The following is a 26,546-nucleotide window of genomic DNA, read 5'->3' on the forward strand; positions in this document are numbered from 1 at the left end:
AGTATATGATTATATTCTGATTATAGTTGAGTACATAAATGTGGATACATGAATATGCTTGTATAATGTCAAGCAAAAGTATAAAATATAAGAATGTCTCTAGCCACTTGCTGAATCACTAACTAAACTAAAAACAAACGAAATATGCCCTCTTTATGCATAGGTTTAACCATCTTCTCATTTAGATTCACTCAAGGCATCAAAGCCTGTACTCAGTTAACACACATTACTCCATGTGTAAATACTGACCATGTTTACATGTACTTATGAAAACTGTTTATTCCAGGGCTTTTGCGGAAAGTGGCATTCTGAAACCCCATGTAAACTATATTTCAGATTTCCTTTACACAGGTTAAGGGATTGAGAGAAATCATTTTAACACACCTGGGCATTCTCTCAGAGAATGCAGCATATTGTGGTCATATCATAAAATATTCCCATTTATAAACACCAATGTAAAATATTGACTGTCTCTAATGTTTGTGTATCATGCACACTATATATATATATATATATATATATATATACTATTGCAGCGCAATTCAGCTGTGGGTTGCTATAGAAAGTGAAAGGAACAATCACAGCAACAATGGAATATGTGAAAATAAAGCTAAGTAACAGAGAATAAAATAGCAAAGTCTTCCTGGGATCCCATGTTTGTAATTTTAACAAGCGTCAAAGGGAAATTACATTGCTGTGGAGAAAGCTGCTTACTGACTGAGCCGCATGTATACGGGAGTAAAAAGTATGCAACCTATACAGTGCATTTTCTCTCACAATAACCCACTTTCTGGTGTCCATGTAAACGTAGTCCCTAAGTAGCAAAAGTGTTCACACCAGTCAGAATTTCAGGATAAATTAAAATTTGATTATGTGATTATCAGGTGATAATGTGCTTTAGAAAATGTATTTTAACAATGTTTGAAGATATGAAGGCTGAAAGAAAGCAGATAGTGACAGGGGAAGAGAAATATGAAGTCGTAGAAGAACATTTGTCCCTAATGATATTTGTCCTACCTGATTGACTGTTCTTGAGCATGGTACCACAAGGCTGGGCAACAAGTCCAGCTAAAGTCTGAGTTGTTTTACAATTGCCTCATTTACATAAACCTTCAGACAAGAAAACAACTGCAGTTAATAAAACTTAATGTAGACAAGTAGGTAACATACAGGGCTTCAATACTACATTACAGCAGTTTAGGGGCCGTGCACTGTTCTGTGTACTTCATGTACTGTATCAGTTCTGATAATTTGTATAAATGGATGTCTATTTTGTTTAACCCGGTAGAACTTGTTCTAGTGTAATGTACTGTGTTTCTGTAGAACTGTGGAGCATCCTACTATGCAAAGTAGTTCGATTTCTTTTTTTTGTGTGCCAACTCTTACTTGCAGTTTAACAGTTAATTATATTCCTTAATTTAAGATAATTTCTTTGTATTTTGAAATATTTTTTTGAGTTGAGTCACTGAATTGTCTTTTTGACAGTGATTTTTACCCAGCATCACTTTACAGTAGGAATGTAGGCACTCTTAAATAAACATTTTGAACATATATTTTACATTGTATTTTTTGCTATGGACCTTATTCACGGTAGCACCATTTTTAAAAGCCTAGCACATGCTTTTTAATGGGTATGAGGGATAATCTTACCATCTATTCAATGGCACGAATGGTATAAAACTGTATAAAGCTACTTGATCACGTTTGATTTTCCACAACTCATGTTGTCTGGAGTTCTATGTATACTGAATGATCTTGGACAGATATTTTATCAATGTTTTGTCCACGGAACAATCCAAAAACACTTTAAACTGCAGTAGACTGTAAGTCTATCCCTCACAGCCGTATTGTCATTCCCTTTAAAAATCGAAGATGGCACTAGCGTGAATAAGGTCTAAACTGCAAAACAAATAGAGATTGACCTGCATAATATTCCCATAATTTTGACTCCTTTCTACTGGTATATTGTTATGACTAGTATAACTGTCACCTCTTGTACATAATACATTCTGCCAAAATAGTAAGACGTATAGTAATATGCAATTTTGATATTTAGGTGTTCGAGAAGTTTCTCACTCCAGAAGACTTTTTGGAGTTTCTAGATCAGATAGTACAGAAAATGAAACGACAGGAATTTTCTGGTCATTGCGAGATAATTCACAGCATGGACAGGAAGTGTTCTGCATAGCCAGCCGAAGCACTTCTGCTGTGTTCCACTCTGGGTCACACAGGGAACATCTGCCCATTCTCTGCCAACTCTGTCAAACTTAACTTGCACAGAGAATCTTGTTCTCTTCCATCTGTCTCTGGTACTCTGAATGATTGGTGAGCTCCTTTCAGAAATGGGATAGCAATACCTTGGTTAACCTCAAAGCAGGTCGGTTCTTCACTTCAGCCATAATAGGAAAATTTGATTGGCGTTCCTGCAGAAGATAACAGGCATGGCTTTGTGGTTAATTAATATGAGTCACTAACTTTGATCTTGGCATACAGGCGTAGGGCTGTAGGGCTCAGATCACTACTCTGCATAAAGGCTCATGCTTCTGACACTTGGCACATTGCCATACGACGGCTCACGTGATTTGTTGTACTTCAACACATCCAATTAAAAATGAAAGGTCATGAGCTGCAGTAGAAATAAGAACATGGTAGTCTTCTATTGTACTTGAATGCAGTAGGAGAGACCATTCCATATCCTGTATTTTCCACACTGCATGTGTCCTGAGTTGTAAAGGGCATACAATATGAGGTAGGTGTGAATGTGGGTATCAGATGTGGATGAGAGCCTTTGAACTAACGGGTTTCTGCCAACAAAGGAAACAAATGTCTTTTATCATACACCTTTTTGGATATCTACCTTCTGATCACCTATTTTCACTTAGCTTTAGCTACATTTCAAAGATATGTTACACACGTCTTTATAAATGATAATTATTTTAAACTGCACTTATAAAAAATAAAAAACACTTAAACTGGTGTCTCTTTTATGTTAAAATACTTTCTATCCCAGTTTAATGTACAGTGAAATACAAGTAAGCCATTCATAGGTTGTTTCCCTGAAAAGTGTAAATACAGTGAATTTGTGGCAGTATCAATTATCTAACATACAAAAAGTAGATTGCTCTGTTTGTTTTAGGATTCCAACCAACCAAGACTGCAAAATTGTCTCAATCAATGGCTTGAGTTTGATACGTTACTTTCTGTTTTCTAACTAATGGAATATGGGGGGAGTGTTCGGGAAACCAGTTTGAAGACAGTCATTTTTGCAGAAATCACCTTTAACAATTGTTAAAAAGCACACTGAAAAGGTTGTAGCATAAGAACTAGTCCAGTGTTTCCCAAACTGGCGTACGCATACTCCTGGGGGTACGTGAGTTGACAAAGAATAAAATGCTTTACCGTTCTTTAAATTTCATCATAGTCTAAAATAACGTTCAAAACCAGATCATGTATTTCTCACTTACAAAATACTTTTGTGTACCCTCTAGTGTAGAGACACCAAAATTGTTGTGTCATAAAGGTCAGATAAATATGCAATGAAATAACCCTATCTAAAAATTGTATCTACTCATGTGTTGTGTGTCACACAATTATCTTATTTCGCCAGCCCAGCACACTGCTAGGTGATGTAGCTTAGCGATAGCAAGTAAAATGGATACTTCACTGTTTTACCAAACTCGCACATGTCAGTCTCCCACGATTTTAGTTTGTCTGTTTTATTTTGCTTCCACAGTTTAAAACGTAATTTGTATTTAAGGTTAGATGCATAGGGAGTTTTGATTCTGATGGTATAAGTTCATAAGCTTTGATAACAGGTGTCAGACATCCTGTGTGGCCAATCATTTTCCACATTCTCATGCAGTCATTTTCACTCACATTTACTTGAACACTAGAGACCTGCTTTTACATAGTTGCATGATGTTTTTTCAGCAAATGAGCTCAACCTTGATAATAGTGTCAAATGTGACAGAAAAGAACCTTGAGCTGAACACAAAATTGCACAGAGATTACCCACATGCTCTAAGTTGGCCGGCAATGCCGTACCTCCAATGATGCACAATTCCAAGCACAGAACTGAACGCTATTCTTGCATACCACGACGCGATGAGTGGAGAGTTTTCAAGTTATGCAGTTATATCATATCTAGCATACCCATCTCAATCAGTAAGCCATTTATTCAATATGTATATGATTAACATACGGTACATGTACAAATATATCATGTTTAATATAAGGAAGTTGTTTTAAAAAGATAATTGTATTATACATATTTTAAAAATGCCTTGTGTGAATGTTATCTATGCTTTAGAGAGGGGGTATGTGAATGATATTGAATGTTTGGAGGGGTACGCCACTGTAAAAAGTTTGGGAACCACTGACCTGGACCATTGAACCTGTGATAATTACTTATTCATAAACATGGCAGTTCATGTTATATATGATTGGGCTTCTAACTGACTGACTGGAACTGTCCCACTAAGCAGCAAATGACCAACATCACTGTGGCTAATTGACACATCTAAAGTGAGAGACTTCTCCATAATGATTAGCCTAATTGATCAGATTTAGTGGAGTGCTGACTTGCACTTGGGCAGCCAGACAAACCGCTGAGTAAAGTACACCCTGCTAATAAGTGATGTTGCCATTTAAGAGGGGGGACTCTGTGAGCCTTGAGACATTAGTGTTGTGCTAATGGTTTATTTTCCCTCATAGGCCATAGGGAAGATGGGTTACCATCCAGATCTTTAACCTCCAGAACATATGACCCCCACTTCACTCACAATTGGTGATGTAATTGGTTTAGTATTGAGCTGCTCTGTGTCAAGCATCTCACCTTGGTTGGTGCACTGGGTTGGAAGCATGAACCATGAGGGGCAGGGGTGGGGAACTTTTTCCTTTCAAGGGCCATTTACATTTTTATAATATCCTTTGAGGGCCATACAAAATTATTGAACACATATATCACTAACCTCTCTAATGCGATGGTTGGAATTGCTTCTCTTTGGCGAGGCGTCTGATGTCAGATGGCAGTGATGATGATGCTACTCTCAGCTGGTTTTCCAAGTTTGGGTCAGTCAGTCTTGAGCGGAATCGAGTCTTTGCAAGAGTCAGTTTTGAAAAGAACTGCTCACAGCTGTAAGTTGTCCCAAACAGAGATGCAAACTTCAGTGCACGTCTCTTCAGAATGGGAAAATCCTCAGAACGTACATACAGTTTATAGAACTCGAGCAGAGGGAGGTTGTTGTACCTAGCTTTGAGCGCATCGTTGCTTTGTAGCTCATTTATTTCGTGTTGTAGGTTGTCAGGTACATCAGCTGGCTCCACATTAAATGGTGTAGCAAATATCTTCAGTTCATTTTGTTTACTTTTCATGTCCTGAAACCTCTCTCCAAATGCCTGAAGCAGTTTTGCACACACACCAGCATATTCGGATGTCATAGCAGGCTGTTGTTCTTGCCGAGTAGGAAAATGCACAGTGTTACCCTTTTCCAGTTGCAATTGCCACAGCTTTAATTTCACTTCAGATAATTTCACGTTTAAAAGCAGAGAGCTGAGAAGCTGGTTTGGACCTTGGACCTTGACGTTCAGCTCTGACAAGTACTTGGTTTTGTCCACCATAACGGCCAAATCACACAGCCACTTGCCATCACTGAGCTCCACGACAGGTTTTCCCTTGATCTCCATGAATTGTTTTACTTCTTCCCTCAGTTTGTAAAACCGTGTGAGCATACCTGCGCAACTCAGCCATCGTACCTCACAGTGGTAGTCCAGATCTCCGTACTCCGACTCAAGCTCACTCAGTAACTCTTTGAACTGGCGGCTGTTTAGCCCTCTGCTTTTGATTAAATTTATGGTGGAAACGACAGTTGTCATTACATTGTTGAGCTCCAGGGAATGTGCACACAGACTCTCTTGATGAATGATACAGTGGCATACAACTAAATCACTTGGAACGAGACTGAGACGACTCATTTCTTTTTTGACCAATGTAGTTAATCCCTTTTGCGGGCCAAGCATGGCTGGGGCTCCCTCTGTGGCAAGGCCACTTAACTTTTCAAATGATAGTTCAAATTTGTTCATCGCCAAAACAACTTGCTCAAACAAATCCTCACCTTTGGTAGTGCCATGCATGGCTTGCAAAGACAGCAATTCCTCCCTCGTATCAAACTCAGCAGTAATTCCACGCATAAAAATGGCTAGTTGGGCGGTATTTGTTATGTCTGTTGTTTCATCGCAGGCCAGAGAGAAAAACTGGAATTTCTTTTCTGTGTCCTTCAGTGTTGTTTCAATGTCTTGTGCCATATCAGTAATTCGTTCTGCAATGGTTCTTCAAGACAAACTGACACTTTGGAACAGTTTTACTTTGTCTGCCGCAAGCAGCTCCGCAGCGGCAACAAGGCACTCTTTCATGAACTCTCCTTCTGAATGAGGTTTCAGCTTCTTAGCTATTAGCTCGCTCACCACAAAACCTGTGTGTATGACATTGTCTCTGTCAGAATGTGGTCTTGTGAAAACTGCTTGTTGGGAACACAAAATCCGCCAAAGAGAATTAACTATCCAAGCGCATTTGTCCTTGCAACTCATCCAGTTTAGCATGTTTCGAGCTGTAATGACGCTCGAGATTGGCCTTTTTTATTACTGCAAGTGCATCCCCACAAACTAGGCACACTGGCTTACCTTTCACTTAAAAAAAAAAATTCTTTTTTTTTACGTTTGTACATTTTCCTTGAAAAGCACGACATTCTTCATCTACTTTTCTTTTCCTGACAGTTGCCATGATGCATATCAGTAATATGACACCTTACCGCTACGTGCCTGTTGCATTCACCCTGACTGTGACCCAGACAGCATACTGTCTGAAGACACCACCCGGAAACCTGACGCTACTATTTTATTTCATTTAATTTTCCTTTAGAGCAGGAGAATACAATTCCATCCATCCATCCATCCATCTTCAACCGCTTATCCGAAGTCGGGTCGCGGGGGCAGCTGCTCCAGCAGGGGGCCCCAAACTTCCCTATCCCGAGCCACATTAACCAGCTCTGACTGGGGGACCCCGAGGCGTTCCCAGGCCAGTGTGGAGATGTAATCTCTCCACCTAGTCCTGGGTCTTCCCCGAGGCCTCCTCCCAGCTGGACGTGCCTGAAACACCTCCCTAGGGAGGCGGCCAGGGGGCATCCTTACCAGATGCCCAAACCACCTCAACTGACTCCTTTCAACGCAAAGGAGCAGCGGCTCTACTCCGAGCTCCTCACGGATGACTGAGCTCCTCACCCTATCTCTAAGGGAGAAGCCCGCCACCCTTCTGAGGAAGCCCATTTCGGCCGCTTGTACTCGCGACCTAGTTCTTTCGGTCATGACCCAACCTTCATGACCATAGGTGAGGGTAGGAACAAAAATTGACCGGTAGATCGAGAGCTTTGCCTTTCGGCTCAGCTCTCTTTTCGTGACAACGGTGCGATAGAGCGAGTGCAATACCGCCCCCGCTGCCCCGATTCTCCGGCCAACCTCCCGCTCCATTGTCCCCTCACTCGTGAACAAGATCCCGAGGTACTTGAACTCCTTCACTTGGGGCAAAACCTCATTCCCTACCTGGAGTACGCACTCCATCGGTTTCCTGCTGAGAACCATGGCCTCAGATTTAGAGGTGCTAATCCTCATCCCAGCTGCTTCACACTCGACTGCCAAGCGATCCAGTGAGAGCTGAAGGTCACGGACCGATGATGACATGAAGACAACATCATCTGCAAAAAGCATCGATGAGATCCCCAGCCCACCGAACCGCACACCTTCCCCACCCCGACTACGCCTCGATATCCTGTCCATGAATATCACAAACAGGATTGGTGACAAAGCGCAGCCTTGGCGGAGACCAACCCCCAAATGGATTGAACTCGACTTCGTGCCGAGGACCCGGACACAGCTCTCGCTTTGGACGTACAGGGATTGGATCGCCCTAAGAAGGGACCCCCCCACCCCGTACTCCCGCAGCACCTCCCACAGTCTCTCCCGGGGGACCCGGTCATACGCCTTCTCCAGATCCACAAAACACATGATGGGCATACTCCCAGGCCCCCTCCAGGATCCTTGCGAGAGTAAAGATCTGGTCCGTCGTTCCACGGCCAGGACGAAAACCGCATTGTTCCTCTTCAATCCGAGGTTCGACAATCGGCCGAACCCTTCTCTCCAGCACCTTGGAGTAAACTTTACCAGGGAGGCTGAGAAGTGTGATACCCCTGTAGTTGGCACACACTCTCTGATCCCCCTTTTTGAAGAGGGGAACCACCACAATTATTTTTACAAAATACTATTACAATAATATATTTTTTTGTATTCATGAATTGACTTGGGGGCCAGATCAAACCGCCCATAGGCCGGAAGTTCCCCACCCCCTATGTAGGGGAAAACGTAAGTAAAGCATTAGGTGTATTCAAGGAATACAGGTACCTTAATCTACAACTATACTCTACCATTTGGGGTAAAGGAACTACAAGAACCTTCAACCTTTTACCAACCCAGAACTTTAACCTCAAGACCACATTACCCAGATATCACGATGAAAGGGCAAACACGATCAAAGTTTGTCTGGTAGTGACTGTCTTCTTGTAAGATAAAGTGCAACATAATCAAATTATTCATTTGGAAAATTATTTTATACAAGCAAATTTAAAGTATAATTGTTGAAGGGTAAATTCTCCTGGAGCAACTTAGTGCATTGCTCAAGGCCACAATGATGGGTTTTGAACCTTTTAAGTTATTAGCCCAGATCTTTAACCTCCAATTCCTGGTTATGTGGTCTAGAATGGTATTGAGCTCCTCTTCCTCTCCAGGATCTCAGAATCAGTTTTGCATTGCTCACATTAAGCAACAGGAATCTCTAATTTTCCCGATTCCCTTTCGTAGCATAAAGAAATGTATCGAAATCCATCCCAAACTGTGTCATTTGTGTTGCAACACACATCATGTCACCGATCCATATTGGTGTTCCTTCCATAAACGAGTGATTGCACATTTTGCCCATGAGAGTTGTCCGTGATATACGAGTAGCCATGTGGATGGAATTCAAAATCAATCTGGTTAATGTTGCATTGCTCTTTCCAGAATGGCTCACAGAGATCTGTGCCATTCAGAGTGAAGGGCTCTCTTTATCGCAGTCATTAGTTCCGCCATATTCACTCCGTAGGATACGCCTGTGAAGGGCATCTCAGATGTCTCTCTACTGGCAAACACAGCACCGTGAAAATGTCTATAGCCCCTATCATTTGATGGTTTGTGGATTTACTTTTAAACACGTTTCCCTACCAGTTTGGGTCTGTCTGAACCACCCTATATGTTTTGTGGAAGGGCTGAAATGTCTGGCAGAGTTAGATGGCTGATTTGTCTGTGTACTGTTGTCATTTTGATGGAGAGCTTAAGGCAGCCAGCTGATCTGGCAATATCTTTTAGATGTGCTCTACTGGGCATGACAAGAGACTGTGAATCATGGAGCAGAGACACCCCTGAATGCGAGGAATCACTGGTACTCTAATACAGCTACTGCAAATTTCTTGTTTTGCTCAAGATCGAAAGGAAATGCTGTCGTCATGAGGGTGATCGTGGTTTTACTAAGTAGGATTCCCTGATTTTAGGATTCAATTTAGGGTTATGTGTGTGCTTTGGATTGGGGTTAGGATTTGAACAAGATTGAGCACATTTTCATGCACAGTTTTGCACAGATTAAGCTGTGTATCACTCTGCTTGTGTTCGTGCCATTCTAAACTAAAATGTAAGGGCAGTGCAGATCTGTTAAAAGCTATGGTTTGTCTTTTTTATTTTTACATGCATTTTTTTATATATATTACATATGTTAGTCAGCAGGTGGTGGCAAAAAATAAATGTTATGTGTATGATGAGCCGGTTCGGTGAAGTGAATTGAATCTGCGTCAGCCGTTTAAATACAACAGCTCTTCGTGATTGCATGTATTTCTACTACAAAAGCTAGGAAATAGCTTTAAATGAACTACTTCAGCATTACGGCTCATCACAGCTGAGAGACACAACAGACTGATTAATTACACGAACTTCAGGCGCTTACCTCTTATCGGACTTTCCACATTGGAGTGGACACACTGTTTAAAATGGAGGACATTGTGGTTTCATTAGTGAATGACTTGTGCACCGTCTACTGCGAAATAGGGAGAAATACCCCCGATTGGATCACTATTTTTCCACTGAGAAAACTGACCGCATCTCTGCTTGGGTGTGGCAACAGGTGATCACACGCTCTCTCGCAAGCACGCACGCACACACATCCTTCCATCCATCTATCCACCCTTGTTTCTCCAATAACTTTTTATAAACAGCACAAGCCGTGATACTATTTCTGAAGTGAACTTTTTGAATAACTAAAGAAGTAATGATCGTGCTCTACTCTGCATGACAAGTAACGAACGCATCATTTGTTTTGAACCAGCAACGGCAGATTCTGATCTGGCATGTAATAAAGTAGTTCCATGCACAAATGTGTTTTATTACATTTTAAATGGCATTTTTTTAAATTGTTCATTGAACTGTAGTATATATTAGCAATATCACACTCGCAATCGTGCTATATTGCCTTAAAACAGCAATGCTGTAATTACCTACGGCCGAATCACAGTAGTGCTGATGTAGGGCCATATCTAATTGTCTTATTAATGATTAACTCTTCTGCCACAAGAATGTAATGCATTTTAATTATCTGAATATTTTTTTAGGTATTTATTTATATCTAAATAAATAATTGTTAAATATATAAAGATAACTATGTATCATTATTTCATCATTATATATTGAATTATTGTTATATGAGGGGCTTTCTCAGCAAATATTTTTATATGCGATTTAATCACGATTAATTCATCGGGACACCATGTAATTAATTCGATTAAACATTTTAAGCGATTGACAGCCTAAAAGAAATATATACATATCATTATTATAATTATTTTTTTTCCTTTTGACATACGGCAAGAAGAGCCAAATCAAAGGTGGTCATTGCCAGCGCCCTGATTTGGGCATCTCTGCCTTTAACTGTTTTTATTGGGAAAGCAAAAACTGATTGGCACACCTACATTTTGGCCCATTACCACCATATATGTTCCATATTTAAACATTTTTGTAATTCCAATAATTCTTAGTGGGAAGTAAACTTTTTCTTGTGTTGCTGGGTTTTTAGAATGAGCTGATTTTTGATGATTATCAGCTTATTGTTTTGCATTTTTCATTCTTCTAAACGAATCAGATTTAGGGTTAAGTTTTTGTGATGGTTAGGCTTTGGGCTGAGTTTATGAACAATATTTTTATCAACCTATCGTTTTCCTCAGATTTTAGGGGTAGTTAATGGTTACTGTTGGTTAGATTTAGGGATGGGGATAATGAAAAGGGCTATGTTTGTTTGAGTAACAAGAACAAGAAAATACGTTCATCCAAGAGCACTTCCTACTTTACAAAATCACCTTGTGATGATTGTCAAATATAATTTCAGGATGCCACAGTCTCTACTGCTGAAAGCATGGTAACATACAGGTGAAACTCGAAAAATTAGAATATCGTGCAAAAGTTCATTAATATCAGTAATTCAACTTAAAAGGTGAAACTAATATATTATATAGACTCATTACAAGCAAATTAAGATATTTCAAGCCTTTATTTGATATAATTTTGATGATTATGGCTTACAGCTTATGAAAACCCCAAATTCAGAATCTCAGAAAATTAGAATATTATGAAAAGGTTCAGTATTGTAGGCTCAAAGTGTCACACTCTAATCAGCTAAACACCTGCAAAGGGTTCCTGAGCCTTTAAATGGTCTCTCAGTCTGGTTCAGTTGAATTCACAATCATGGGGAAGACTGCTGACCTGACAGTTGTGCAGAAAACCATCATTGACACCCTCCACAAGGAGGGAAAGCCTCAAAAGGTAATTGCAAAAGAAGTTGGATGTTCTCAAAGTGCTGTATCAAAGCACATTAATAGAAAGTTAAGTGGAAGGGAAAAGTGTGGAAGAAAAAGGTGCACAAGCAGCAGGGATGACTGTAGCCTGGAGAGGATTGTCAGGAAAAGGCCATTCAAATGTGTGGGGGAGCTTCACCAGGAGTGGACTGAGGCTGGAGTTACTGCATCAAGAGCCACCACACACAGACGGGTCCTGGACATGGGCTTCAAATGTCAAACGTCTTACCTGGGCTAAAGAAAAAAAGAACTGGTCTGTTGCTCAGTGATCCAAAGTCCTCTTTTCTGATGAGAGCAAATTTTGCATCTCATTTGGAAACCAAGGTCCCAGAGTCTGGAGGAAGAATGGAGAGGCACACAATCCAAGATGCTTGAAGTCCAGTGTGAAGTTTCCACAGTCTGTGTTGGTTTGGGGAGCCATGTCATCGGCTGGTGTTGGTCCACTGTGCTTTATTAAGTCCAGAGTCAACGCAGCCGCCTACCGGGACATTTTAGAGCACTTCATGCTTCCTTCAGCAGACAAGCTTTATGGAGATGCTGACTTCATTTTCCAGCAGGACTTGGCACCTGCCCACACTGCCAAAAGTACCAAAACCTGGTTCAATGACCATGGTATTACTGTGCTTGATTGGCCAGCAAACTCGCCTGACCTGAACCCCATAGAGAATCTATGGGGCATTGCCAAGAGAAAGATGAGAAACATGAGACCAAACAATGCAGAAGAGCTGAAGGCCGCTATTGAAGCATCTTGGTCTTCCATAACACCTCAGCAGTGCCACAGGCTGATAGCATCCATGCCACGCCGCATTGAGGCAGTAATTAATGCACAAGGGGCCCAAACCAAGTACTGAGTACATATGCATGATTATACTTTTCAGAGGGCCGACATTTCTGTATTTAAAATCCTTTTTTTTATTGATTTCATGTAATATTCTAATTTTCTGAGATTCTGAATTTGGGGTTTTCATAAGCTGTAAGCCATAATCATCAAAATTATATCAAATAAAGGCTTGAAATATCTTACTTTGCTTGTAATGAGTCTATATAATATATTAGTTTCACCTTTTAAGTTGAATTACTGAAATTAATGAACTTTTGCACGATATTCTAATTTTTCCTGCTGTGTTTATATTGGAAATGCAGATATTAAGGCAAGAGCATCAGTCTTTGCTCACACGCTACCATAAATAAAAGTAGCGGCAGGTTATCGCTGATGGCATAATCATGACTAATTATCTTGTTTTAGACATTGTTACCGCTTGCTCCGCAGCACGACTCTTTTCCCCCATTACCATGAGACACTCGAGCAGCATTAAGCATGTTAGACACGGGCTAGACAGAGGGCAAGCCGCTGGTTCTTTCATGTTACAGTTTGTTGAGAAAATGATTATGGTGCTTTGGTATTCATAGCTCTGCCCAGTCAGGGGAGTTTACATTCATTCTTCATGTAAATATTTTGTCTTATAGCTTTGCTTGTCTGATTCTCATAATGGATTTAATGTGTGCACTGTGATTACATTCAACATCACATTAATGCATTCGAAAGAAGCAAACACTATTTATTTCTCTGTTAATAGTCCCCTCTTTGCATAAATACTGCTTTTCCTTGTCTACCAGATTAATTGGTGTCATGGGCACACGTTAGAGCATTACTTAACTGAGATGGAGCACAGCTGTAGACTCTCAACTCCGATTGCTCAGGATCATGTCTGCTAATTAGTGGCCTTCTTGACCAGCAGGGTTATTGGGGCAGTGTCACCCCTAGCATCCAGAAAGACCTCTCATATCTAACACTCACTATCTAGAATGTGACGGAGAGTGTACATTATAGTCCCCATGCTTTTGTTTTGTATAAAGCTGCTCTTTGGCCATTGTTACAATATTCACTTTTAATCTAAAATGATAGCGTTGGTGGAAAAATAAAAATACAGCCTCACCAAGTTGCTTCCTCCCAGACTGAAGCAGTTTGAGAAATATAGGTGTTATCTTGTTACTTTGGGTTTGATGTAAACGCTTGCCGTATACATACAGTCGAATGCTCAGCCTTTCAATTATACTCCATTGACGGTGCGCACATACACAGGTGATTGACACATGCGTGCTGTGAGATACTGGACTATTTTTCTTAAGGAGTTTAGACCCATAAAGGTGTATTTATACAAATGCAGGTATTTCCTAAGCTCCTCACACACATGCTCTTGACGTGCACATTCTCCATTGTTGTTTCCGCCTTCTGTCTCCTGTTGTTTAGCTCTGATTACATCTTCTTGCACTTAGTGAAAGCAACGGCTCAATTGTGAGTGCTGCCACTTGTGGACCCAGTAATTAGTGCAAATAATTCTGATATAACAAATAAAACTGTGTTCAGAGTACACACGGTTAGAAAATGTAAGGTTTATGTGTTCAGTGATCAAGCACTCTGTTGATTAAGTTTACACCCCGCAATCTCTACAAAGACGCCTAGTGTGCACGACTAGTCGAAGTATATTTTAAGCTTAAGATGAGTAAGGGACATTTCACACTGTCTGCACTGTTATTCAATAGTTTTGTTTTTATATAAACATGTGCTAGATGGACATCTTAGTCAGTTGTATGGGGTCTCCCTGTTTTTCCAGCTTCTTTGTGCTGGAGCACCACTTATTTTTATACGTCGTGTCATTAAAAAATAAAAAATGTTCTCGAGACACCAGCGGTCAGGCTAAACGACCCCTAAAGAATGCTGTTGTCAATCTCTGTCCAAAGTCTTTATAAATGTGAAATATTATATTTCATTGAAACATGTTAAGACAATAATTACAAATGATGATTTTTTTTTTTTGACTGCCCTATTAATTTTATGTTTGGTTGTAATTTCTGTTTTATATAAAAAAGCAAAATTGTAATCCTTCCAAGCACCATCTAGAACCTGCTTAATGGCACTTTTCCACTGCACGTTACTGTTCAACTCGCCTCAACTCCTCTCGCTTTACTTTTCTGAGCTTGCATTTCCACTGCAGTACCCCTCAACATGGATGGAATTATAGGATGACATAATCTTAAACACGACACAAATTGACCAAAATAATAACACGACCACTATCTGTTAGGTACTAGCTCATTGTGCTGCATAAAGCAGTTGTTGCATGGTGATTTTACAGAAGTGTAACAGTTAAATTGGCCTGGTTGTTTTAGAAGCAAGCTTTCCAGTAGCTGGTCAACTAAATAAAGTGAAACTTTCAAGCAGAGTATAAAGTTAACGTAACATAACATAACATCCTCCATCGTGGCTGTGTCCAGGGCTTGCCGGTTTAGATAGTGTCCATTTGATCGAACCACTTCCACTTTTCCTTGATGGATCTGTAGTCACTTAAGTTTTTTTTTAACTTTTCCCTACACTGTTGGTAGTTCCGGTGGTAGCTGTGTGCGGCCAACAGCTGAAACACTTCCTCAGAGACTTTTTCGTTTCGGTCATCACTAACGAGTGGACCGTCTGCACCTCATATATTGACCATGGCGGGGTTTTGCGCACAGCCATTTCTTCACAATTCGAAAGTCGCGGGAACAAATGATTCTGTTAACGCTGTAGCTATCTTAAAAACTAGCGGGTTAATGTCACGTGTCGGAAATCCAGTGATGCTGGTTGTGACGATTCTCCCTGGCCAATCAGTGATCTGCAGGATTTTGACGTCACATTTAGTATCGGCTCGGCTCGCTTGGAAACTCGACTAAGGTGGTACTAAAAAAGTATCAGGTATCAGGTACTATCCACAGTGGGGAAACCCCCAAAAAGTGAGCAGAGTCGAGTTTGTACTGTGCAGTGGAAAAGCCCCATAAGTTCCCCCTGGTATACACATACCACTGGTTGGGAATCTCTGCTGTACAATGCAGATATTTTGAATATTTATTTACTTTTATACATCTTGGTCTATAGGTACGTGTTGGTGAAGTCGGAGGGAACACCTTAGGTTTTTATGGCTGTCAGATGAGTCCAGATGGCTCTATGATTCTGGCTCATGCCTTCCACGGAGCACTGCACCTCTGGCACCGTGACGACAACCAGGTCAGACATAACTTGCATCATCCATCAATAACCCAAAGCACAATCATTGTATTGATTAAACAGACATTACTTGCTATAATACTAAAAATATTTAATAAAAGATAAAAGATCTAATACTAAAAGAATTGAAGTACACAATGATGATTTATACTAAACATGCGTATAATTAATATGGACATTTGTGTGTGTGTGTTTTACAGAGAGAGTGGAGGCCCAGTGTGGTTGTTTCGGGTCACTTTAATGCAGTGCAGGACCTGAGCTGGGACCCAGAGGGAGAGTTTATCATCACTGTTGGATCAGCCCAAACCACCAGACTCTTCACACCATGGAAGAAAAAAGGATGTGCAAAGGTTTAAACAGATCACAATATTATAAAAAAAAACCTTTTGAGTTTTGATGGATCATACATTGTCAATTGATTTAGATAATGGTCCTGGTACAAATCTGACAATTTTTATTTTTATTTGGCATAATTAAAGACCATATGACATGAAAATGACGGCTGTGACGTTAACTAAAGTTTTTGGTTATTTAAAAAAAAAAGGACAAGCCTTTCCATATTTCCCACCCAATTATTGCAATATCTCAATATAGGAAAGAAAAACTATTTCACTTGGTCTTTAAAGGTTGACCTGTGCTGTATCATTCTGCAGATGACCTGGCATGAGATCTCCAGGCCACAGATTCACGGCTATGACATGCAGTGTCTGACTATGGTTGGTCCTTTCCAGTTTGTGTCTGGTGCTGATGAGAAGGTCCTGCGGGTGTTCAGAGCTCCACGGAATTTCGTAGAGAACTTTGCTAACATATCATGCACCCCTCTAGAGAAACTGCTGGCCTCTAATGTAAGTACTTGGAACCATCTTATCTTCAAACTTTAATTAGCTATGCCAAATGGAAACTAACTTTTAATTACTCTGCGCTCTGTCTTTGATCAGGGAGAGATTTAAAGATGAATCTCATTCTTATATTATCCTTGTATTTATGCACATTTGTAGTTAAAAGTGAGTTTTATTTTCAATAACATGGTAAATGAGACTACATAAAAAGGGTACACTTAAGTGGTTTTGGTGTACTTTTAAGAATTAGAGGCACAAATCCAATGGTTATTTTGTTTGTGAGAAATATTAGTTATGTTAAATGTTATGTTAGATATGTGAACTCAACAAATTTGGATATTTTCGTTGAATTGATATTCAGTACTTTGTAGTACATTTTTTTTTTTTTTCAACTTTTGTCATGCTTTGTTTATTCCTATAAGCATAACATAATTAATCAGGACTTTAAATTGTATTGTTCATGTCTCAAATTGTGTAACATGGTTGCAAAATTGCAAACATATTAAATGTCATATATATTGTTTAGTTTCACCTCCTCAGGTTGACACCTCCTTTCACTGATTATTTTGTAAAGAAGGAAAAAAAGAGATTCAAAAGAGATTTTGTATGGAGAGAGGTTTTACAGTGTGTCTCTGTCCCCCGGCAGCCAGCACGCCTGCCCTCGGCCTGTCTAACAAGGCTGTGTTTCAAGGTATCCACCTCTGAATTCTTTGACCTCTAGCACATTGACCACAGGATAATTTCCATTGTGCTGATCTGAGGAGTGGCGAGGTAATTACCAACCTTTACAGTGGTGTTTGATGTATTTACAGGTGACCTTGCATCTCAGAGCACTCAACAGGATGGTGATGGTTTCAGTGGCATGTCTGACCAGTACAAAGAGTCCTACTTTCAACCTCTCAGTCTCACTGGTATTTGTGTGTACAGTTTTCATTTTTTATGTAAACAGACTTGTTTTTGGTCTTTACATCTATTCACATCAGTGATTCTGAACTGGTGAGTTGTGACCCACAAATCAGTTGCATGTCTGTTCTATTGTGGTCGCAGACAGCAGTTAAAAATCATGGTAAATTAAAAACACTTTACAATAAGGTTCCATTTGTTAACATTAGTTAATGCATTAGGTATCATGAACAAACTATAAACAATATATTTTTACAGCATTTATTAATCTTTGATTATGTTAGTTAAAACAAAATATTATTGTTCATTGTTAGTTCATGCTAGTTCATAGTGCATTAACTAATGTTAACAAATGAAACCTTATTGTAAAGAGTTACCTTAAAAAATCTTATTAAAAGCAACGAAGCATTTGCAAATCAATTGAAAATATGACACAGACTACTTTAAATATTGGTTGACTTGTAGTTTTCTAATGAAAAATCTACTTGATGTAAAATATGGGTCCAGAAGCAAAACCATTTGAGAACCACAGACTTAAATGACTGAAGTGTCAGCCTCATATTTTCTTATCCCTAAATTAAACATTACTTAAAAAACAAACTGTGGTTTGTCATTATACATGACAGTCAAAAGAGCCTTCACTTTTGCCTTGTAAGTGACAAATTCCCTTTGAAGTCAGTCCACCTGACGGCCCTCTTTGGAACACTCTCGGGCAAGCTGGGCAGCTATTTTCAATGTAAACAAGCAGCAGAAATGTACAGCTCCAATCTACTTGAATGAGGAAGACTGAAATCTCTGAAACGGTTGATCATGATTACGATCAAAGAACATATTTTAAATCCGACAACAATGGTATCATAAATTGTGCTTCTTTAGCTCTTATCACGCTAAATAAAAGGCTATTTTTCAGGCTAGTTTGGTAATGCACATGCGCATTCTCTAGTTGACTGAAAGGTGGTCTGTTTCTAAAAAGTTACTGGCTCTTTAACCTGTACCGCTGGACTTTTTTTCTACATACGTTGGCTGTTCCAATTTATCCCATTCATTTTAATAGAAGTGACCCGTCTCTGGCTTAATAGTCTCTGTAAGTGGGCGGTTCTTTGGGCAGATCAGACCAGAATATTCAGAATAGGTAAAACAATCTTGCTTCTGAGATTTAACGTGATTCTATCAGTGAAACACTTCAAGTTGACAACTCATAAGTTGCTCCTAGAAAATACAGTGATATCGCACATTTGTGACAAGCGGTTATTGAAGACTGTTTTCTCTGGGTTATTCATGTATCTGGGGCATGAATCAGAGATGCTGGAGACAAATGTTATTAAAGCAAAAGCGGGGTGGGGGTAGTGTGTGTGTGTGCTCTAGGCAAACAGTGGCAAACATTGTCAATGTGATTGAAAAAGCTCCTTAATCTGGAATCATAATTAGAAAGAAGGCTTATATAATTGCAAAGTTAAAATATTGATGACTTCGGGCTACAGGGAGCGCAATGAGGTGGACACAGGATTGTTAATGGAATAATACCTCTCCCTCCATCTCATGTCTTCTGCTGGAGCAAAGAGGGATATAATTCAAATAAAACTGTGAGCCAGGAATTAATTAATTAAAAAAATGTCTGGTCTCCAGTCTGTTTCAATTGGGCCATGTGTTGCATAAGTGTGAGACAATATTATTTCACTCTGCACAAAAGAGCTAACTTTGATATATACAGCACGTCGTAAAGCCAACACCATTTGAAAATTGAAAATAGAGCTGCTGTTTTTTGAGTAAATTGTTCGACTGTGAATCCGTTGCAAAATTAAACGTTTTGCTTTTTGAAAAATGCAGTCTGCTCATTTCTCATAATAATTATGTTTATATTTTATGACTGTCTGTGTGTGTTGTCAGACCCCCCAACAGAGGACGACCTCTTGCAGAACACACTGTGGCCAGAGGTACAAAAGCTGTGAGTTTCCCATTCTTTCTCGTTTGTGTTCATCTGCCCTCATTGGCTGTGCTGCAGTAAGCACTAATGCTGCTCTGCATTAGTGCTTAACCAGCGCATGTGGCATAAATAATGCAGTGTAATAAGTATTTAGAATTCACAACAAAAAACATTCCTCCTGTGTGCTGTGACACTGAAACCGGAAAAGCTTTAAATGTTTATTAGTGTATATTTCATAAAAAAAATGTCAGACTATGGCCTGAAACATACTCTATACAAGTGTGTGAATGCTGATGATTCCAGCAAGTCTGTGAAACTTTTTTGATGTTAAAAAACTTTTTCCTGTCCTTGCTTAACATACAGAGACAACAACTATTAGTATGCTATTCGTTGGGTAATTTTTTACTGTAAACACTGTCGCGGTGGTGCTATTAAAACATTAAATGAGCGTCCCAACCAGCCCAACATAGTAACATTGACTCAACAATTGGTGTGAGTCTGTGACGGGACTATTTCTTTGTTTGATTAATATACCTTATGTACAGTAACGCCATCTTTGATTTTTTTTTTTAGTAGGAATGAAATCCATTTAGTGGTGCTAATGGCACAGAAATCACAAACTTTACCTTTAAAGTGGACATTGAGCCAGCTACCTGAATAATAACAGATAAGGTTTAATGGCACAGACAATTAAAGTTTAAGTGTGTCATTTCTTTGCCAAAAGCAACACCAAATACGCCATTGAGCCAGTGATGTTGTGCCACTCAATTCAAACAGAAGCATGTGGAAAGTGCCAAAGAGGCAAAATGTTTACACTTTTCAGAAAAATCAATCTACATATGGTTAGTTTATAATTGTTTCTGCATAGTAAGCGGAGATAGAAGAACATCATTGAACATCCAAGAAAATATATCAGCTTACACAACCACCTTGAGCACTAAAGTTTTTTACCGCTACAGCGGAATATGTTTTTTAAAGAAATGTTCTGGGTTCAAAACAAGTTAAGCTCAATTGACAGCATGTGTGGCATAATACTGATTACCATAAAACGTAATTTCGACTCATCCCTCCTTTTCTTTAAAAAAAGTAAAAATCAAGGTTACATTGAGGCAATTCTACAATGGAAGTGAAGCTTTTGGATGGTATAAAGGCAAAAATGTTAAGCTTAAATTAATTCTTACATTAATTCTTCTGTTAAAACTTTTTTTTACGTGTTATTTGAGCAGTAAAGTTGTTTAAATCGCAGGTTGTTTTGGTCATATTAAGGCTTAGGGTTACGGCGTTACATTTGTCATGGCAACAAATAAAATTAGACATATTTGAACAGAAAAAGTTAGTTAGCGATTCAATCACACAAATCATATTAAAAGGTATTTTAATCTTTACTGATTGGCCCCATTCACTTTCAGTGTAAGTGCCTCACTATAATCCAGATTTTTGCTTTTTTTTTAAAGAAGAGGAATTAGTCTTAATTTTTGTTGTAATCAACATTGTTAAAAATGCTGTCGAATGAGCTTAACTTCTATTCAACATGGACTATTCCTTTAACTTTGTACATTGGAAATGTGATTTGTGTAATTGTGTAATAGAAACTTTTTTTTTGGCCAAAGGTTCTGAAGCTCTATGATGATGCTATCCAAGCGTGTATAACATCGGAACCCCCACCGCCAAATATACTTTTGAATTTTGTTGGGGGGAACTGTCTATTCCAGAGAACACAAACATAGTTGTCTTTGTTTCAAATTGTATATTGACTGGATATATAGCTAATGGGAAAACGTATCGGTTACCTAACGTAACCTCGGTTCTCTCTAGATGAGGGAACGAGTATTGCGTAAGCTAGCTTACGCTACGGGAAAGATTCATCTTTTCTGAGATATTGAAGCCAAAAAATTATCCTTAATTTTTGTATCCATTGTCAACGCAGTGACAATGGATCTAGCGAGCTCATAGGTTGCTCTGCGGCAACTGCTGCAGCCTATAGACGAGCTTGGGCGAACTCGCATCCAATGAGAGGCGTCCGCGCGCTCACTGCATCAAAGCCCGCCAAAATGGGCGTGACTAGAGTGCATATAAGCGTAGTTCGTAGGCTGGAACCCTGGTTTTCATTGACTGAAGCGATGAAAACCAGTCGCTCGTGGCGTGAGCACGGCCGGCTACGCAATACTCGTTCCCTCATCTAGAGAGAACCGAGGTTACGTTAGGTAACCGATACGTTCTGTTACGAGAGGTTCTCTCATATTGCGTAAGCTAGCTTACGCTACGGGAACCCATTGTCAACACTGTGCGCGCCAAGCATCCACTGTATGAGCCCCAGGGAATTAAGGGGGGACCCGGGGGAGCCCTTATGAGTGGGGAAATAATATTTGGCCGGCAAGAATGCGGGTCATTGATTGTGTAATACATAAGCACATAGTGGGAAGGAACGACAGAGCGCCGGTGCCGGTCTGTGTGGAATGTGACCCATCAGTGCAGCTCACCAGGGGAGCTGTAGCTTATTAAACCGCTAGTAGTTTTGCCTGCAGAGCGGGCACTTCCATATTGTAAAATCTGACAAAGGTGGAGGGGGAAGTCCATCCTGCTGCCACACATATGTCGTGAATGGAAATCCCGCTGGACCATGCCCACGAGGATGCCATGCCTCTAGTGGAGTGAGCCCTAATGCCCAACGGGGAACGAAACAAAAAGCTGCTCAGAGCGTCTGAAAGCGGCGGAGCGCGCAGTATACAATCTCAGTGCTCTGCCCGGGCAAAGGAGATTGGCGTCGCGTTCGCTATCGGGTGCTGGCAGCGCCGATAGGGAAATGACCTGTGCTCTGAAAGGAGTACCGATCACCTTGGGAACATAGCCGTGTCTAGGCTTTAAAATGACCTTGGAGTCACTTGGTCCAAACTCAAGACACGCAGCGCTGACAGACAGCGCGTGAAGGTCTCCCATACGTTTGACTGATGACAGGGCAGTCAGAAAACGGTTTTGAGTGAAAGGTATTTCAAATCCACGGATTGAAGTGGTTCGAAAGGGGGCTTTCATAGTTTCGAGAACTATAGAAAGATCCCAGATAGGAACTGATGGGGGCGCGGGGGTTCATCCTTCTAGCTCCCCTGAGGAAGCGGATGACCAGCTCGTTTTTACCCCATGACTGGCCGTGCAGGGGTTCAGCGAACGCCGCAACGGCCGCCACATACACTTTGAGCATGGATGGGGATCTGCCCTTATCCAGCAGCTCTTGTAGGAATACGAGCAGCGACGACACCCCACATGTCCGCGGGTCCAGGTCTCTGTCGGTGCATCATTTTGAGAACACAGACCATTTTGACGCATAGAGTCTTCTCGTGGAAGGGGCTCTAGCGTGTATGATTGTGTTTATTACTCCTTCTGGCAGAGCGACGGGTAGTCGTTGATCACCCACGCATGCAGCGCCCAGCGCTCTGGGTGGGGATGCCAGATTGTGCCGCGAGCTTGAGAGAGGAGATCTGCTCTCACTGGGATGGGCCACGGCACTGTCAGTGACAGCTGCGTAAGCTCCGGGAACCATGTCTGATTCTCCCAACACAGGGCTATGAGGAGCACCGAGTGACGCGTTTCCCTGATCCTCTGCATTACCTGTGGCAATAGCGAGACGGGAGGGAAGGCGTAAAGCGGGCGTCTGGGCCAGTCCTGGGCCAGCGCGTCCTCGCTTTTCGAGAAAAATATTGGGCAGTGAGAGTTCTCTTTGGACGCAAAGAGGTCTATCTCTGCTCTGCCGAATAGGTGCCATAACGTCTGGACTGTTTGAGCGAGCAGGGACCATTCCCCTGGGGGAATATTGTCTCTGGACAGTCTGTCCGGGCCGTCGTTCAGGTGGCCTGGCACGTGCGTCGCCCTCAGCGAGCGCAGGTGGCACTGGGACCAACTCAGTATGCGTTTCGTCAGATGGAAGAGGTTCCTGGATCTGACACCGCCCTGACGGTTTAGGTAGGATACCACAGATCTGTTGTCCGAATGGACCAGGACGTGGTGACCCTGAATGACCGGAAGAAAGCACACGAGCGCGTACTCGACCGCTATCATTTCCAGACAATTTATGTGAAGGAGCTTTTCCTGAACTGACCATAGGCCGAAAACCGGAGAGCCCTCGCAGACCGCGCCCCAACCCGTGTTGGACGCGTCTGTTGAGATGACTTTTCGGCGAGATACAGCTCCCATTGTCACTCCCCGCTGATACCATTCGGCCACTGTCCAGGGCTGCAGAGCTGATATACAGGTCTGAGTCACCTTGATGGGCTGGCGGCCTGTGGCCCAAGCCCGGCGAGACACGCGGGTGTTTAGCCAATGCTGAAGTGGGCGCATGTGTAGTAAACCCAGCTGAAATACTGCTGCGGTTGAGGCCATGTAACCTAGCACTCTCTGGAATTTCTTCAGAGGCGTGAGGCTGTTCATCTGAAAAGATGCGGCTAGTCGCTGAACACAGCGCGCGCGCTGTGTAGATAAGCGAGCCGTCATTGCCACGGAGTCTAGTTCTATTCCAAGGAGGGAAATTGTCTGACTGGGCTGTAGTGAGCTCTTGGTCCAATTGACTGCAAGACCCAAACTGTTCAGATGGCTGAGGAGAACTGCTCTGTGAGACAGAAGCTCCATATGTGACTGTGCCATAATCAGCCAGTCGTCCAAATAGTTCAAAATTCGCAAACTCTGACTCCACAGGGGTGCGAGCGCCGCATCCATGCACTTCGTGAAAGTACGGGGTGCTAAGGACAGGCCGAACGGGAGGACGGTGTATTGATAAACCTGGCCGTCGAAGGCTGAATCTCAAGAATGGCCTGTGACAGGGATTTATCTGAATCTGAAAGTATGCATCTTTCAGATCGAGAGAAATAAACCAGTCCCTCTGGCGCACATGCGCGAGGAGTTTCCTGATTGTAAGCATTTTGAACTGTCTTTTGCAAGCACCTTGTTCAAAACCCTGAGATCTAATATGGGTCTGAGGCCGCCGTCTTTCTTGGGAACAAGAAAATAACGGCTGTAAAGCCCCGACTCACTCAGAGAGGGTGGCACTTTCTCTATGGCCCTTTTGCACAGAAGGCTTGCTATTTCTGAACGAAGCATGCACGCTGCTTCCGTGTTCACAGTGGTTTCGAGCCAGCTCTGAAGCGAGGAGGGCGGCGATCGAACTGTAGCAAATAGCCCTGTTGTATTGTGCTTAACACCCACTTGGATATCCCTGGAATAGCTTCCCACACTTTGAAGTGTAACGCTAGAGGGTGAATGGCCAATTCGCTCTGATTGCCGCACACAGAGCGCTGAACAAAATGTGTGAGCGCGTTTAGTGTGTTCATGCATGATTGCTCGCAGACAGCATGAACAGGCTGTTTTGTGAGTGACTTCCGATTGGAATGAATGGGGAAAGAGTCACATCTGTTACGTGATGCGCAAGCATAGTCATGGGCACGGACTTACACACAGAGGAACGTTTGCTGGCCGTGGTAACAGAGCGGGCAGAGAATGGGCGCGCACGACGTATTCGTGGGCGCATTTATTGACTCTAGTGCTCGAGCGGTTCAGTAACCGCTTAATGTGAGCGTGCTCTGGTGGGGACACGAGACATGCAGTGCTTGTGTGCAGAAGTGAACACTGGATTGTGGGCACATTTTCTACACATAGGGCTGGTCGTGTGACAGAGCGGCCAGAGAATGGGCGCACACGACGCATTTGTGGGCGCCTTCATTGACTCTGACGCTCGAGCGGTTCGTAACCGCTTTATGAGATCGTGCTCTGATAGGGGCATGGGATGTGTTATGCTTGTGTGTAGGGGCGAACACTGGGTTGTGGGCACATTTTCTACACAAGACATGTTTGCTCTTTACAAGATTTATTTGGGTCGCCGTGAAAACGGCATTTGAGTGCAGGCAAGCGGGCAGTGTCACCGGCTTGTTGGCTGCTAAATTCACCACTGTAGTAGTCTGAGAGAAGGGGACTGACAGGGGGCAAAGCTTTGATGGTGGTCCGGCCGCGGCGGGACTGAGCCGTCGTTTGTTCAACAAAGTTAGGAAGACTTCGGTTGCTCTGGTTTCAGCGTTACCTTAAATCGAGGCCCGCGGGGGGGCGGCGGTCTGCGGCGGCTGTCTGAGCGCGATCGAGGGCGGCCGCCCTGTCGACGCTGAGAAGTCTGAGATTGTTGAGCTGGGCTCTGTGAAGAGGCTCGTGCAGGAGGCTGATCACGTGAGCGGCCTGCAGAGGAGCTAGTGCGACGAGGCAGAAAGAGATTCATGGCTTGTGTGGCTTTTTGGACCTCTGAAAAACGGTCAATGATACCACTCACCGCGGAGCCGAAGAGACCGGATGGAGAGAGCGGTGCGTTGAGGAACGTAGAGCGCTCTGCTTCACCCATGTCGGCTAGCGTTAACCACAGATGTCTCTCGGTCACAGTCAGCGCGGCCATGCACTTCCCTATAGCTTGGGCTGCAGCTTTGGTAGCGCGGAGGGCGAGGTCCGTAGCACTCCGTATGTCTGCAACCGCCTCTGGATGCCTACTTTCCTCATCCCACTCCCGCAGAAGGTCCGCTTGGAGGATCTGTAGGACGGCCATAGAGTGCAGAGCAGATGCAGCTTGGCCGGCGGCGGAATAGGCGCGCCAACACAGGCGGAAGTTGTTCTGCAGGCCTTAGACGGGAGCACTGGTTTAGACCGCCATCTCGCGGAGGGCGGGCAAAGGTGTGCTGCTACCGCATCCTCGACCGGAGGGATGGAAGCGTAGCCCTTCTCAGTGGCGCCATCCACCGAGGCAAGAGAGGTGGAGACGTGGGATTGGACCCTGGCCGAGAAAGGCGTGCTCCATGATTTGGAAAGCTCGGCGTGGAGTTCCGCAGGAAGGGAGCGCCCGGTAGCGGGTG

At 42.2% G+C, this 26,546-nt stretch overlaps 1 protein-coding gene across 1 annotated transcript in view; it reads left to right on the top strand.

Annotated features, from left to right (window-relative positions):
* The window catches only part of LOC127651037 (elongator complex protein 2-like), a 57,155-nt gene that overhangs the window by 16,625 nt on the left and 13,984 nt on the right, over positions 1-26,546 (top strand). Inside the window, 6 exon segments of the mRNA XM_052136742.1 lie at positions 15,883-16,011; positions 16,212-16,361; positions 16,665-16,860; positions 17,476-17,541; positions 17,663-17,761; positions 19,641-19,698. Of these exon segments, the coding sequence (XP_051992702.1) occupies positions 15,883-16,011; positions 16,212-16,361; positions 16,665-16,860; positions 17,476-17,541; positions 17,663-17,761; positions 19,641-19,698 (698 nt within the window).

The sequence above is a fragment of the Xyrauchen texanus genome, chromosome 10 (assembly GCF_025860055.1).
Source record: "Xyrauchen texanus isolate HMW12.3.18 chromosome 10, RBS_HiC_50CHRs, whole genome shotgun sequence".
Taxonomy (NCBI): domain Eukaryota; kingdom Metazoa; phylum Chordata; class Actinopteri; order Cypriniformes; family Catostomidae; genus Xyrauchen; species Xyrauchen texanus.